Source organism: Micropterus salmoides, unplaced genomic scaffold (genome assembly GCF_014851395.1).
Source record: "Micropterus salmoides isolate LMB-PRFRI ecotype aquatic unplaced genomic scaffold, ASM1485139v1 Ms_hic_scaffold_14, whole genome shotgun sequence".
In the NCBI taxonomy this organism is placed as follows: domain Eukaryota; kingdom Metazoa; phylum Chordata; class Actinopteri; order Centrarchiformes; family Centrarchidae; genus Micropterus; species Micropterus salmoides.
The window spans coordinates 17,139,645-17,156,627 of record NW_024040485.1 but is presented as its reverse complement, the minus strand read 5'-3'; the positions used below and the strand labels follow the sequence as shown (position 1 = coordinate 17,156,627).

The window sequence follows — 16,983 nt, the reverse complement described above, 5'->3', positions numbered from 1 at the left end:
GTTGATATTTACAACTAAACCAGATTAACTAACAAAATTAGTAAAAGCACTTGTGGACTGGTTGTTAGCTGAAATATAATCTTAATGCTTGTTGACATTTGTGACAAACTTGCTGACAACTTTGTTATTTGAGTGATTGGTCCGTGTGTGTGTGTGTGTGTGTGTGTGTGTGTTCGTTACCACATTCCTCTGTGCTGGTTTCAAATCAGTTGCCCAGTAATTGGGTCCAAAACATTGGAAGCTGATCTCATATAAGCAACTAACAGTCTCCTTTCATTTGTACACTCCCACACTGGCATGGAGGACACAAGTATTGGCACAACGGCCTGCCTACCATGATATCAACATACGTACATACTGGACATGCAAACACCCTCCTGTTGAATTTAGAAGCATACTGCTGTTATGTATTAATGTACATGGTAACTATTAAAGTCTCTGTTGGAAGTCTATGGACCTGAGACCAACATGGAAGCAGTTTTTAATGCAATGCCAAAACTCTTCCGTCACTGATTTCTGAAGTATTTACTTATGCCTATAAGTAGCCAATGTGATGAGGGATTAATCTGTTCATGAGGATATCAGATCAATCATCTTCTCTTTCTTCTATAAAAATCTGATTCCAGGTGATTTTAGCCTCCACTCTGTCAAAGTTAATTAATAACTCCAGATTCCTCTTTCTAATGACTGAAGAGCTTTGCGCTTGTTAAAAAGAGTGATAAAATGAAATTCAAGGCAACTTAATTAATCTTTGTAGTCTTTGTTCTCTCTGCGTAGTGTAATTGAAAGTGTCCTAGTTTCATATCTCTCTGATAATGGAAATTAGTAAAATGGGTAGAAAACTCAGCTGCAGGACCAAATCTGAGGCAGAACATTATATGCATTGATGTTCCAAGGTTAAGTTAACTTCCAGAGGAAGTGTAAACTCTCTGTAATGGCTGTGTCATTATGGAGCATCCGGTGATTCATTCATCTTTGTCCCTGATTCAAGGAGCAGTTTGCTTCTTAAAACACTGCACACACTGCTGCAGAATGACAGATATTATCTTTTAAGAGTTATGTTGCCTCTCAGTGCCAACAATACAGGCCATGCTCTTTTTGCTTTCTTCTAAAAACTAACAAATATGCTGTTTGAAAAAACAATATATGACCACACCTTAAAGCAACTCTAGAAAATATTTTCATATTAACAATGGATTAAATGACCATGGATAATTTGAAAGGTGTCAGTGACGAACGCTCAGAAGCTTTTCACCCAACTCTGCTGTTCTCCTCAGTTTTAGGGGTTGATTTAACTCACTGTTTTAGTTAAACTGCCAACCACTTCTTCTGGTTCAATCTCGCTTTTACGAGTATTGTTTCCAAATGCAACAGGAAGCTGTTTTCAGAAAAAAAGCTCTGATAAAATCATTTTACACTACCTGCCCATCACCAAACAGCAGACGGACAAAGTTAGCTTAACTAGCTAGTCAACATAGGGGAGCATTTGGCTGCTAAGAGTCAAATATTTCCCTTAGAAGTCAGTGGAGAGCAAAACAGAGCTAAAAGGAGTTACTCGCATGAATACTGCCGCTGTAATGTTTTTGTTTTTGGAGTATTTCACAAATCCATGAATATTTGCCCTTTATAGTGATGGGAGTACTGGGGATGGCAGCAAAATATATGCTAACTTGGTGGTAGTAAAGCACAACTGTTAAATAGATAATAGATAATAGTTAGAAACAAGTAACAGATATATATTTTCAACTTATTTTGTAGTGTTATGATTTTGCTCACTTTTCCCTAAGCCCTCACTGTTGGCTTTGTATATAATTGCAATAAATTTGCTTTGTGTTTGGTCTGAACACACCTTTAAATTCACCAGACAGACAGAAACACTTGCTCTGTGTTTCCCCAAGGTTAAATTAACAACAGTTTGCTAACAAGTACCAACTTTATAAGGTGCAAATATGTCAATATTGTGATTACAGCTTGTTGCCCTGTCCCCAAGTGGCCAAAGAATTTAGCAGTCTGGGTTAAATAGCTTTGACTGTGGACTGGTATTAGAAAAGATCAATCTTTCGAACTTTTTCAAAATGTCCAGATGTCCCTTTAAGTAAATCATTTTGTATTAATTCAGTTATGGTCTTTATAACTTGTCCTTTACCATTTTACTCAAATTGTTTGTCTTTATTATCTGTGATGATTTACTATATCTAGCCTTTCAGCTGCTATAGACAGGTTCCTTTCCAGTGTGCTCTGGTACGGTGCCTTATCAAATATTGTGCGAAAAGACAGATGGACTAAAAACCTATAGCTGCCCAACATTTCAAAGAGTACAATTAAAAGTTCATGCAGCATTTGTTCTGTACAAACAACCACACCTGCCCCCCAGCTACATCCCACCGTCCTCTGTGTTCCTACAGAAATTCGAAACCTTACTTATATATTTAGAGACAAACAGCCCCTGTCAGCGTAATGTATTGCCAACCTTGACAGCTGGGGTCTTTGGTAATGTTCAAGGGGGTAGATGCTGATGTGTGTGTTCTGGCACTGTTTGCATGCATGCACTTAGTTGTCTGCATATTTTCATTGTACATACAGTACATGCATAACAGAAACCAAACTGAAACAGAATTTATTTTTCTTTGCATGCTTTAAAGTAGTCAATGCGCTCTTGGAGGGTACGTTTTTGTGACACATGTGGTTTTTTCAGCTTGAAGAAGTTAGCCTGCTATGTGTCTTCACAGCATGCTTTGTGGTGGCCTGTTTTCACACAAATAACCTGAGAAACATTTAGCAGAAAATAATACATAATTGTGAAATCAAGTCAAGATTTTTTGGTGTCTGACTGCCAATCATTTGACCAACATTTAAACGTTCCAAAGGACTCATGTGATTATTATCACCGTTTTCAAGAACCCATACCCCCAGAGGATTTTATTCCAGGAATGTGCTACTTTATTGTCTCCATCTTTAACATGATCTGTATGCCACTGCTGTATTCATGTTATTTGATGTTATCCAAATATCCTCTTTCTTTTGAGTTGTCTTGTGGATTCTTGTGTACACTTTTTACTTCAAAAAATGTATTTCGATAAATACAACCTCTCCCCGGTGGTTACTTCTATACTAAGCGGACTACGTTTTCCTTGGCTTCTATCTCGCCCGCTTGAATCAAACCTTTATCCAGTTACAGTGGTGTTTAAGGCCCTACTTCCTCTGCTAAAGAGATTAATTTCAACCTCCTCTGCTACTGTAACCAAACACATACAGGGAGAAAAAAAACAGTTATTAAATAAATGAAGAAAGTGTTGAGATGATGAAGAAGCAAGGCATGCTTAGGTAGAGTGATTCCCTCAGAGTAAAATAGTAGAAAATGTTGCTCATTATCTCTAGACAGAGGAGGAGACACTCCCAAACTGCCCATTGGCCTGTAGGCACTTTGGAGAGAATTTGACAATTGAAGAGGGAGGGGGGGAGCAAAAGTCACTGGCAGTGAAGAGGTCTTTCAATCATTGGCCCGGACCTGTCAACAGGTGGCAGAGGGAGAGGCTTGGTGACGTTCAGTCCTTTAGACAAACGAGAGAAGGAAAGAGAGTAGAGGAGGAGAAAGTTAAAGAAAGGGTAAGTCAACATTCTAATTTTTGTCATTTTTCTCAGTGATTTAAACATGGAAAAGCATTGTGTGCACTGTGTTCAATGTGTCTTTTTTATTTAAGGATTTAGTTTACTGGTCATTATTAGTCCAATTAAGCTGTAGATTTCAATTTCAAAGTTATTTTGGTAAGTTTTGTTCAGTTCATTGTAAGATTTTAATTCATTTTATGACATTTCTAAATATGTAGTCGGCTAAATGGAAGTCACTTTTAATGAAATAAACAGAGAAAAAAAAACTTTTAAAGTTGTTAATTCAAAGCTGTTAATGCTGTTGTGCTCAGAGAACACTCTTGTTTAGTTTTACATTATCCCAGGAGGACCAATTAAGCCTTTTTAGCCACTCTTTCTCTCTATATTTCAATCCATATTTTTCACACTACTGAATTTCACACTAAATTCCATCTCAGCTGGTTCTTAGCTCTTTCTCTGCTCGTCTTTCTCTCCATACATCTAAACTCCCTTAGTTTAACTCAACACCTGGAATGTATCAAGTGTTCCAGGACTGAAGTTGGTATGCTTATGTTAGTTTGGGTTTGCATGGCAGCACTTAGTCTGTAAGAAAGTTTTGGAAATCTTGGTCAGTGAGAAATATTGACATGTGACGGGATTTGACACATTGAATGAAGTTATGTGGGCATTGTTATAAAGTGCTGATGCGCATATGGCATATAATTGATAAATGTGACATGTTTTTCAGCATTCCCAAAAACCACTGAGCGCTGTATTGTTTAGTGGTATAAACTAACTGAGTAAATTTACTTGAGTAGAGGCAAGTTATAGTTACTAGGTACTTTACAGATTAAGATTTTACATTCAAAACATATAACCGTTTTATAATATATGATTGTTGATTATATGATTGTTATACATGAAACTACCATACAGTATGTAACAGTTTAAAATACCACCTCAAATTACCACTACAGCATTAAAGCACCACTACATATTAATGCATCAAAAATAAATCATTTTAATATTCCACTGACATGCGGCCATTCTGCATTCTAATTAATGGTTTCAGTAACATGAAAACACAAATACACAACTTTTACTTGTAATTTAGTATTTACATTGCGGTATTGCTGCTTTTACTTTAACAGAATACTGTTTTTGTGATTGTTGAATGTATCATGCATTATGAAACAATGTATTATTTATTATTAGATTTGGATCAATTTAAAGCAAGTTATTTTCCCTTTGGATCGCTGTGACAGCCTTTAATTTCAATTTGCAAATATGTATTTGAGGTATTATTTACAATTTGTATATTCAGTTAATATCCACTTTGTATTGAAGATAACCTTATGTTGTCTGTCAACAAAGCTGCCAGCACTAATTTTCCTCTATGGTAACAACATAAATATTTATAATAACTATGTGCTGGGGTGATAGATATTCTCACAAGGCTGTCGATCCAGTAGATTTACCTTTAATGCTACTGTGCTGGCCCAGGGAATACACAGAAGCCCTCGCAAAATGAGCTACAGATGTGGGCCCTCAGCCATGCAAAATGATAGAGAGAGAGAGAGAGAGAGAGAGAGAAAGAAAGAAAGAAAGAGACCCACATCCCTGAGTGGGTGGCTTATAAAAAGTGTTCAGATTGCATAACATGACTGCTTTCACGGAAACCTCACAACTCCAGTTTTTTCATTTACTTTCACTGATTGAAAATGACCCCTGGGCACATGAAAGCTACTCAAAACATGTTTTTATTATTTCAAAAACTTATCTCTGTCTTGAGCTTAGTCTGTTTCATTAATGCTTGGGTTTTGTTATTTTCCTTTCTTCTCAGCTGGTTAGGTTTTCATCTGACGGCCCCACTAAGGGGAATGGAGCCTCTATGGTTCTGATGAAGCGATGTCCTTATCAAGGTCTACATGTGGTCTGTATGGCAACAGGAGGCAGACAGAATCATGAAGATATGAGCTCTGGTCTCAGACGATAATTGCTTTCAGCTTAGTTTTCTTTATTTTACTTTCCCTGTTCTGTCTGCAAGCTGCTGCGATGGAAGGAAAAGAGAAAGGGAAAGGAACGTCCACAAGTTTGCAGCCAGACATAAAGGCACAACCTTGCGGCTCCTCTTTTTAAACCCGCTCTTCTTCCCATCCTCAGGCTTGAAGGTTTGGTCCAATGAGATTTGTACTGGCGCAACAGTCTGTCTTTTGTCTGAGGCTTAATGGCTCTCTCATACAGGCTCTCATACAGGCTCTCATACAGGCTCTCTCTCATGGGATGACCACGAGTGAAACCAAGATAAACATCTGTAGAAAATACTTCTATTCTATTGTACAGACATAGATATAGGCAGAAGAAGGAGGCTTGGTCCGTCTGTGCATATTTGCCCTATATCCTCTCGTGACCCCCTGGTTAAGAACCACTGGTTTAGAGTATTCACTGTTTCCACATCTCTGAGAGCATGCAGAGATTTTTAGAAACACACACAAGCATCATCGCCGCTTGTCAAGGACCTTGAGTGAAAGGTGTCCATACAGTATTGCAGTTTTTCTCAATTGCTTAAACACTATAATCAGACTTTTGAACTAAAATTTCAAAACCATAATTCCATTTTTCAAAAAGCGCACCCATTTCCCTAAACTCTACACACAAATCCCTTAATTTCTCATTGCATACATCATGTGGTCATTTAGAAAGCGCTAACATTCAATATTGTACGCTCAATCAGCACAGCTTGAGGTGTGCTGATTGAGCTCAATTAGCACACAACTACCCAGGTGGACACACCAATGAGAATCTTCAATGGATAGATAAAAGAGTTAATTCAGTTTTAGAACAATGGATCCAGAGAGGACACCAGAGAGGAGGAAGAGGAGGAGGAGAAGGAGGAAGAGTAGTATGGAGAGGAGTAAGAGGTGAAGGAATAGGAACAGTAGGAGTTGGAGGAGGAGATGCGATAGGAGGAAGATGAGGAGGTGGAGGAGGAGGGCAGAGCAGGAGCAGGGTAGAGAACGAGGGAGGAGGAGGGAGGAGGAGGAGGAGGAGGAGGAGGACGAGAATCTCTGGCCTGTCCCAGACCAAAGATAGGATGCTGGAGCAGAATAATTAGTTGTTTGGTGTATTGTACTGTATAGTACGCTAAGGAATAAAAAATGTTCAAATGTTTTTGTTCTTTCTTTTGTTGCATTCATCATGTGAAAAGGTTTTTGAGGGGGAGAATCACAAGCATCATTACTTATAACCAGTTTTTGTAGTATTGTTTTGAATTTATCTCACCAGTGTGTAAGACTGTGTGGTAGTGTGTGCCTTTTTGAGGGCTTGTGTGTTATGTCTCAGGGCAAAGTTTTGTTTTTCAGCAAGATTGAATGGTTTTGAGTGGACAGCTTCATTTTGACCTGAAAACAGGATGTTTGGGGAATTGGGTGAGAAGTTGTGGATTTGTGTTTAGAGTTTCGATAGAAATGAGTTTAAGCAATGGAGAAAAACTGTAAATTGCTGCTATTACCTACCCCCCCACCCCCACCCCCCACCCGCATCTCTGTCAGCTATAAATTACAAGTTACACACACATACTGTACACACGTGGGCCGAGCCCTGTATGCACGTCTTTCTACTATATAAAAGAGTGAACACACATCACAGGTAGTCAACAAACTTTTTACAGGCCCATTGACATAGCTCTGCTTTGACAAGGAGAAGTTATTGTCAGGAAGGAATTTTTAACTGTGTTTATGGACATGTTGAATTTTACTTGAGAGGGTTTGAAAGCCAGATTGAAATGCTATCTGGATGGATGGGCCATGTGCTGAGTGAGAGCATCTGCTGGACTGGAGCCATTCTGTTTTACTTCTCTATCCTGCAGTCTTTTCTGACGTGGAGTGACAGTTAACTGCCTTTAGACTATGAACGTGCTAGATACTGATGCCAAACCAGAGTTCGACATATTTATGTTACTGTTCCATTGGAGAATATCCATATCTGTTTTGTGTCATGACAACCACTTAATGCTGTATACAGCCAGTATCTCATTCAGTGGTACCTAATCTTACCTGCCATTTTACGGTCCAACCACCATCTGCTCCATTCATCTTTTAACTACTTTAATATACATTTCTAAATAGTCTATCTATCTATCTATCCGTCCATCCATATATTGTCCATCATTCATCCATCCATCCACCCAACCATCCATCTGTCCATTAATGCATCCATCCATCCATCTCTCCAGCATTCTCAAATTTGACTGCCCCACTTCTCTCTGTATTCCCCATTTCCTTTCTCGATTAATCCCCCCATCTGTCTCTCTTCTCCACAGCAGTTGGTAGCGGCCCTCTGCTATGCTTGGAAGGTCACAGTGCTATCTCCTCCAAGAGAAATAAGAAAAGGGCCTGAAAATGGCGAGCATCAAATAAAACCCTGACAGAGAGCTATAAACATGCTTGTTAAGCATCTCTGCGCGCCAGTACCATTCCACATGGCTATAGTATACTGTGTATAATGTGGCTAACTGCTAGACTGTCACTGATTCAAACACACTCTCTCCATCATTCCTTCTATCACCTATTCACTCTCTCTCACTCACTTTATCTCACTCAATGTTCAGTTTTTTTAAAACTCTTTTCCCCTTACTTTCCACTTGTCTTTCTCCATCTCCTTCTCTTACTGTAATGGCTCTTCAACCTCATCTCTGCTCTACCCACCAAAATCTTGGCCACTGATAAAAACACCCAGTAAGGTTTTGGCCACCACATGGGGTCAAAAAAGCAATTTCCCAGTGATGTCATAGCTTGGATTTCTTACCCAGGCACCAGTCTCCGACCTCACGCTTTTGACCAGCAGCAATCAAACACACAGCTAAAATAACCAAACAAGGTCAGCCATATTGACTTTGGACTAGTTACAAACAGGTTGGTGTAATTACACGTCATATTTGTCTCCCTAAAAAGAAATCGGAGAATTTTAAATCACAGACCTACTTTAGTTACATCATGTGTAAATCATCAGAGTGAGTGATTCATGAGCCAAAGTTTATTTTACAGAAAATTAATGTCCACTAGTAGTAGCTTTCAACCTTGAAAAATACCACTCAAAAAGGCAGGTATTCTTCACTTATCCCTGCTCAGAATATCTGTTAATCTGATAATAGTATCATTATGGTGGCTGGGGGATTATTAGATTTTAGGTCCACTTGTTGAAATGTGAATGTTCTTGCCAATGCTCACACAGTGTCCAGTGGGGTTTTTAGGATCTGTTTCTCTCTCTGGACATTTTCTACTTTTCCATCTGTTTTTGTCTTTGATGCTCAACAAGCAAATGTTTTGCAATTGGTCAGTTTCTCCTTTTCAAAGTTGCACCCAGTTAGCAAACGTCAGAATACATTCACCAAATTACAAAAATACAAATATTTTATTCAACTTATATAGTTTCCACTGAAATATTCAAAATAAGAAACGAGGAAAGGATTTTTTCTTTCATCATGAAGTCATACTAAAAACACTTTCCTGTATCTCTTCCCAGTTTCTGTCTTCTATGGTTACTTACAGTATGTGCAGTCACAATTATGAGTTTCCCAACATATTTATTTAAGAATGTATGCTACTGTATATATTGCTATGCAGTTTTGTCAAACATCTCAGCTGGGCCCCCAACACATGAGCTTTAAGTCACTCTATTAGAGGTTTTGTGTTTCCATAGACCACACAAGCTAAGCCCAGTTAGATCAGAAGTTCCTTCTGCCGCAATTCAAACTTTTACACCAGAATGTTAAATTCAGACCAACATCCAAAAAAAAGACCTACTGAAGGTTAAAATGGGCCCACAGTTTTGAAAGCATGTAATTTGGCTTGCTGGGAAAGACGCTGCAAGGTTTTAAGTTCACATGACATCACTGTCATTAGACACAATGACATCACCTTCACTGAAGACAAATTTCTGCTCTTTCTGAAGCTCGGAAACGCCTGACTGAGCACAATTTATGGTTTAGAGCAAAAGGATCTTTGGCAAAGTGATGACTGCTCTCTTTCTGCTGCCATACGGTGGAATGACACACACACACACACACACACACACACACACACACACACACACACACACACACACACACACACACACACTACAGTGACATAACGGTTCAGGTTTCCTTAGATTAAATATACAGCAGCGTACCCCTCTGAATGTAACGTAATTTATGCATTGTCCAGATAGTGTTTCTGCCATCAATTCTCTATAAAACACTGACTGGAAATCGCATATGTGACCCTCTTTTAACCCAGAGGCTGAAGTCCACTCAGCCGTGATGACAAACATCTACAGTTTCGGTAGTCTGTTACAGACTTTTCATGCCAAAGATACAATCTCTATAAAATGTATAAACTCGCACTAAAAAAACAGATGGAAAATATATATTTAATCTCCATATGAAGCACTGTCTCTTGCCACTGTGTGAGAATCTTAGAAGAGAATTTGATGTGCTCAGTAGTCATATTCTTAGAGTACCTTTGAAAAAGCATGCTTATGAGGTGAGCAGTTTGTTTTGTTAATTCTGGGAGAGCTTGAGAATAAATGTATTTCTTAAAATGTTTAATATTCCTTTAATGATATACCATAGCATGCTGGCACTGCAGTGGGTATAATACAAGTTACTACTTTTGTGTTTTTGTTTTCTATCCTGGAAAAATAACTTCTGTTCAAACCACAAACTACCCTTCTTTCGTTTTTACTGTTTCATGGAAACAATACATGTATGCATGTATACATGGTTTTTAGTCTGGAAGGGGCCAATTCCTACTTTCTTTGAGTTATCACAGTTTTAAAAGGAGTTCTTTCCAGTCAGTGCTCTGAATGCCCACAAATTAAAAAAGATAATACAAAGAGGTTCCCTAAATGGTGTTTTTTTAGACATATATCACACTATTTTTCTGAACTCATTACTACACATAAACACAATCCCAGGTTTCTGTTTAAGACTGTGGATCAGCTGGTAAACCCAACCCCTCTTTGTGCCTCAGCTGGAAGTAATGATGACTGTGAATTGTTTTTATCTTATTTTACCAATAAGGTGGTGTCAATCAGAGCCTCTATTAACCCCGCGGCCTCTTACTCAGAGGTCCCTCACCAGCAACAAGAGAGTTTTGACCAGTTTTATCCCATCGACTTGTCTGAGCTTTTAAAAACAGTATCACAAATGAGTGTCCTCCAGCCCACTTGATGTAATACCTACAAAGTTTTTACTGAAAGTAATAGATTCTGTTGGGCCCCATTTGATCTCTGTTTTCAACAGCTCCCTATCTACTGGTTGTGTCCCTGATTATTTTAAAACGGCTTGCGTGAACCCACTTTTAAAGAAACCTGGTTTAGATCCCTCCCTCCCACATAATTTTAGACCAATTTCAAAACTGCCTTTTATTGCAAAGATTCTAGAAAGAATTGTGTCCAAACAGCTGCTCACTGTACTGGAAAATAACAAAATATTTGAAAAGTTTCAATCTGGTTTCAGGAAGTACCACAGCACTGAGACTGCCCTGCTTAAAGTCACCAATGACCTTTTAATGTCTGCTGATGAAGGCATGTGCTCAGTCCTGGTACTCCTGGACCTTGGATCACAACATCATGTTAGACAGACTGAGGCACTGAGTGGGGATCACTGGTACTGCCCTAGAATGGTTTTCATCCTACCTGTCAAATAGGAAGTTTTGCGTGTCAGTAAACAACTATTTCTCCTCGTTCTGTCCAGTTAAATATGGTGTGCCTCAGGGGTCGTTCTTAGGACCCATTTTGTTTTCCTTGTATCTGCTTCCCCTTGGACATATTATCCATAAACATGGCATTTCTTTTCATATTTATGCTGATGACACACAAATATACTTGCCCATCAGATCCACAGACCCTGGAATGCTGAGTTCACTTAACAACTACCTTTGTGAAGTTAAAAAATGGATGTCAAATAATTTCCTCCAGCTGAACTCAGACAAAACAGAAATCCTGGTCATTGGGTCCCAGCAGATGGCAAAACAAATACTGCCATCTGCTGATTCCCTAGTAAATCACATTAAGCCTGTTGCAAAGAACCTTGTTTTTGGTTTGATAGTAATTTAAATTTCGAGCAGCACACCACAAAATTCGATCTATGTTAACTTTTAAGGACACCGAGACATTTTACACGCCTTCATCTCATCACGCCTGGATTATTGCAACAGCCTTTTCACCTAACCCAAAAATCTATTGATCGACTCCAGACTGTCCAGAACTCAGCTGCCAGGCTTTTAACCAGAACAAAGAAATATGATCACATTAATCCTATTTTAGCTTCATTACACTGGCTCCCAGTATGTTTTAGAACTGAAAATTCTATTGATCACTTGTTATATTTCTGAACTTTTAGTCCCATACACACCATCACGTACCTTGGGTATTGTTTTTGTATTATTGTCTTTTGGGTACTATTGTCTTTACACTTGTTAAAGCACTTTGTAACTTGTTTTTGCTCTACAAATAAAGATTATTATTATTATATTATATCATTTATTGCATTCTAGTTACCCTTTAAACTAGCCTTTTGCTTTCCAATAGCTACACAAATCATCTTAAAATCAACGTCAACATTGTGTGTGTCCTGTGTGAACTTGATGTCGGTCTTGTTTCAGAAAAATAATTGTGTTAAGGTTCAGAAAAATTAACAATTATCTGCTCTTATCTTGTCCTCTAGCCATGACCACCAGACTCCTGTGGAGGGCCCTGTGCCTGCTGGCCCCACTCTGTACCATGTCACCCTTCAGCTCTGCCGACAACCCAGACCCCTCAGCCCCAGAGCAGGGAGTCACCTTCAGCCATGTCTATAAAATCGACATCCCAGGGAGCTCCAGTTGTAAACTTGAGCACCAGCCAACACAGGACGAAACAGGTCATTCTCAAAAAACGAGAGCAAGAGAGAACACAAGTGAGAATAATTACAGGCAAAAGAAGGGATATGAGCGGAGTTTGAGTATGTGTATGCCGAAATGGATGGAAATATGTAAATACCTCACATACTGGATGCTGGATTACTGTATGGCTGTACTGTATTTTTAACCTACAAATGTAGGTATAGTACATGTCGAAATGAAAAGGCTGAATTTTTGTCATATTGTGTAGGCCTGCAGAAGGAGACCACAACAAATGGAAAGAATGACATCATCTTCAGACACAACATCAGGCTGCAAACACCAAAGTGTGACTGTGAGGAGTCGGAAAGCTTCAAGTCACTCTTGTACAGAGTCAACGGGCTGGAGGAAGAAGTCAACTACCTAAAGACCCAGTGTACTCAGGGATGTTGTGGAAAAGGTGGTGCTGCAGGTATGCTGTGCCGCTATAGTTGTGAGGCTGAGCTGGGAAGTGAACTCTTGACCCACAATTGATCGGGTAAACTAGTGGAAAGAGGTGGTTGGGGTGAAAGCAGCAAACAATCTTATCTTACCTCCTGAAAACTGTATGTTTTTATTATGCTATGCATGTGTAGAAGGAATATAATCAATTCAGAGTAAGTGAAGAGTACTACAGTTCTATCCTATACTTTGAATTTGAATAATTTACCTACCAACCACAATAACATATTTCCAACTTTTCTCAAGGAGTGGACACAAGCTGTAGTGGCCATGGTACCTACCAACATGACACTTGCAGCTGCCTCTGTAACCCGGGATGGGAAGGACCAGATTGCTCAGTGTCCTCCTGCCCTGACGAGTGCAATGACAACGGCCGATGTGTGGATGGCAAGTGTGTGTGCCACCAGGGTTTCACAGGAGAAGACTGCAGCCAGCTGATGTGTCCAGACAACTGCAACGATAAGGGACACTGTGTTGATGGAAAATGCGTGTGTTTCCCACACTTCACCGGTGAGGACTGCAGCGTCCAGAAGTGTCCTAACGACTGCATCGGGAACGGCCAGTGTGTGGATGGCCAGTGCGTCTGTGAGGAAGGCTTTTATGGGGAAGACTGCTCATTAGGTAAGCTATTCAAATGCTTAACAACACCAACTCTTTGTTTTTTGTCTTTAATGTATGCATAATAATCAACTCGGTTAACTATGTTTACAGTACTAACTGACAAGCTAACGTTAATGGCTAACTTACAGTTAATGTTAACACTTACGTTCTCTTATCTTATATTTTGTCTGCACTGTGCCATTTACTCCCCCAGGCATTTGTTATCATGATTGTACATCATTTCAGTCAATTAAGAGTTCTTAAAGGGGGAAAGTAAGCATATATAAAAAAAAAAAAATGGGCACAAGGGTTAACGTTAGGTAACTGAGATTAGCAAGCTCATTAGCTCAGTCAAGTAACAGGACATTCAAGTTCACACCATTTATGGAAAACAGTTGTATTTTTTCATCTTTATAGTTACTCCTGTCTCATAAATGTCAGCAAATCTTTTTTGTGGAAATGTTTGGACTCTGACAAAGAATAGTTAAATATAAGTGAATGGTGCAATACCGCTAATAAGCTAGCTTCTTCTATTTGGGGCTCTCCTTTGGTTCAAAGGGCAAATGATTGCTTGCTGTGCGTGCTATTGGCGTAAATTTACTGTCAAAGTTCACCAAAGTTTAACATGAAATATTCATGCAGATTCACTTTGCCCCTGCGTGTGAATCCACATATTGAAATATATTAATTTCACCATGAAATTTTGCTGTTTTATATGTTGACAAAATCAGGCTAAGTAAACTAATGCTAAGTCTGCATTGTTGTTGGCGTCAGTGGTCAGACAGTCTGACAATTTAGGTTAGAAATTCATAAAGAACAATTTTCACCGGCATATTTTCAAGTCTTTGACCTCTGCAGACATAGATAATTCATACAGGTTTTCTTCCCATGGGCAGTTCATATCGTAGCTACCAGCAACATTTTCAATGTGTCCTCGTGTAGAGATGAATGGTGTCTGAGTGAGCATATTCCACCATGATCGTTTTATGGGTAAATTATGTATCTGAGGTGCAGCAAAACAACTTTTTATGACCTGGGCATGTATTTAACTTGATATGTGTTTCTCATGAGAATTTACTTTCACATTTCACCTTTTTACTTCATCACCTCTATGGCTCTGCTGACATTAAGTTGTGAATATTAACTGCGGTCTGTGGAAAACACAGATGCTACAATGAGCTCTGGAACCATTAAAATATAACACTTGCCCCTAAAGACCAGTTCACCTTCATATAAATTTCCTTCTCATATAATTTAGTAAAAACTTTTAGGATCTAGCTGAATGAATCCTTGGCTCAACTGATCGACTCTAGGCTTTTTTTAAAGCAGACCTTTCAGCAATTTATAGTAGGAAAAGCACAAGTGTTGCTAATAACATTAAAAATGACTCAATTCAAATGTCCCAGTACCAAGACCCTGAAACCATTTCATTTCATTATTTACACCTGTGCTTTTTCGATTGTGGCATGTCAAAATTTCATCAACTGGATAATAACACTCACTATTCATACAGGTGTACCGTGTTGGCTTTATAACCTGACAGTTGTCCCTCTGACTTTGCTGCTACCCTCATGCCAACAAGTAAATTTGGATTCAACAGGATCAAATCCTGTATGAAATTTTAATCTTTTCAAATCCCTTATTAAATCCAATTAGGCTGTTCTTTTAACATTTGCAAGTAACTAAAGTTTTGAATAACTACAACTCAAACACTACAGTTTTGAGTATTAGTCCAATTAATCTTGGCAACCTGTACAAGCAACCCTTAAAGGAGATGAACAGCATAAGATATGAAATGTTGATTAAATATTTCTGACATATTGAAATTAAATACAGCTGTAGCCTACTTTTTAATGCTACTGAAAGTGCAGAATAATAACAAAAAAATCAAGATGATAAGTTTAAAATGTTGATATGATACAGTCTGAGAGATAATTTCTCTAGTTAATAGTCGCCACTTATGTTGTGTTGAGGGACTAAAAAAAAACGTTACATTAATGTTACAGAATGGTGGGGGGGGTTTCGCTCATAAACAACCTTTAGTTGAGCGCAGACACTGGTTTGTAGGGCACTATCATCAACAGTGAAAAGCCAGCCATTAGGAATTAACAGATTAAAGTGTGAAAGTTACAGTAAGCGCTGGCAAAAATAAGGTCTGCTACACTATCTAGCCTAAATTACTCTTATGCAAATAAAAAAGAACAAGGAGAGACAAAAGGTCCAATAAAATGTTTGTTAGCATCGGCACTTTGCATGTATTTGGAAAGCAATCCAGAATAAAACCAGAACCATACTGAACACTTGCTGCTGCTGCTATCTCAAACCACCTCAAAGTACTCTTTCTTACGTTTTGAGGCTTTTGATACTGTTGACTTTTCTAAGATATAATAACTAGGACAAGCAGACTCAGAGCTCCCTCTTTTTTTTTTTTTTTTTTTACCAAACTCCTTGCTAATTGCAATAAATGGTCATTTCATTGATGTAAGTGTCTCAAGCTGAGCCTAAAGTTATCAAGATGATCATAGTGACTTCTGTGGCATTCAAAGCATCTCTCTTACAGTTATTTCAGAAATAGCAGCTGACCCATGACCGCTGATGGCAATGGCCTCTGGATAACTTTTGACAGCAGGTCACATGCTGTAATACGACAGGAATATTAAGAACGCCCATCAGTCTTTTTGGGCTCCATCTAGCTTTGACCCCCTAGAAGAATCATCACCTTTCCTGCTAAATGCACTGCACACCAAACCAGTATTACTGTGCTGCCTCAGGAGCAGAGTACAAAATTGCATTTTATGGCAATTTAAGGCCAGGCAAGCAGAAAGGTGAGAAGCAGCAGCCAGGCATGGACAGTTTAATTCACTGAGTTCACACTGCAGACTGTGACAGTCATTTCTAAGGAGGTCTTGAAGAGTCGGCTGCAGATGAAAGGCACAAAATGTTGCTTTGTCAAATGGCTTGTCTCTTGGACTACAGTCAAGCTTTAAAATAATTATGTATACAGTATCTATCTGGTCTTTGTCTACAGCATATCTTCCCCGACATTTAACCCAAAGTACAGCCACTTGCTACGGGTGGATCCACAAAAAGCAGATCCACATTAAATTTCAAGTCATGAACTACAGTTTTAGAAACTAGAATAACAGTATAAATGGTTCAGCCTTCACAGTAGCAGGTCAGCTATGTCAAACCCCTTGATGGCGATTTAGTTTCTTCAAGCTGTGTTTTGCACTGCAGAGGCAGAGAATAGCTAGAGACAGCTCTGCAGCTTTGTGTGTAGGTACTGTTGAATGGAGTCCAACATCAACAGGGGCACTGTGTTAGAGGAAAAGTCAGGAAGGAATGGAAGGTGGGAGGTAAGGGAATAAAATACATTGTGTTGATTTTAGGTGTTAGTAATAATAGTGGTAATAAACACCGCGGAAAGAAG

General features: G+C 38.9%; 1 protein-coding gene across 3 annotated transcripts in view; it reads left to right on the top strand.

Moving 5' to 3' along the window:
* The first annotated feature begins 3,450 nt into the window (after positions 1-3,450).
* tnn (tenascin N) overlaps positions 3,451-16,983 on the top strand; it is a 39,326-nt gene continuing 25,793 nt past the window's right edge. For 2 of the 3 annotated variants that reach the window (XM_038718064.1, XM_038718061.1), the window contains exons 1-4: positions 3,451-3,606; positions 12,299-12,529; positions 12,724-12,924; positions 13,200-13,574. In XM_038718064.1, coding sequence (XP_038573992.1) covers positions 12,301-12,529; positions 12,724-12,924; positions 13,200-13,574 — 805 coding nt within the window. In that variant the 5' untranslated portion in view covers positions 3,451-3,606; positions 12,299-12,300. The remainder of the gene's footprint in view (positions 3,607-12,298; positions 12,530-12,723; positions 12,925-13,199; positions 13,575-16,983) is intronic. The other variant, XM_038718062.1, reaches the window with a different exon arrangement.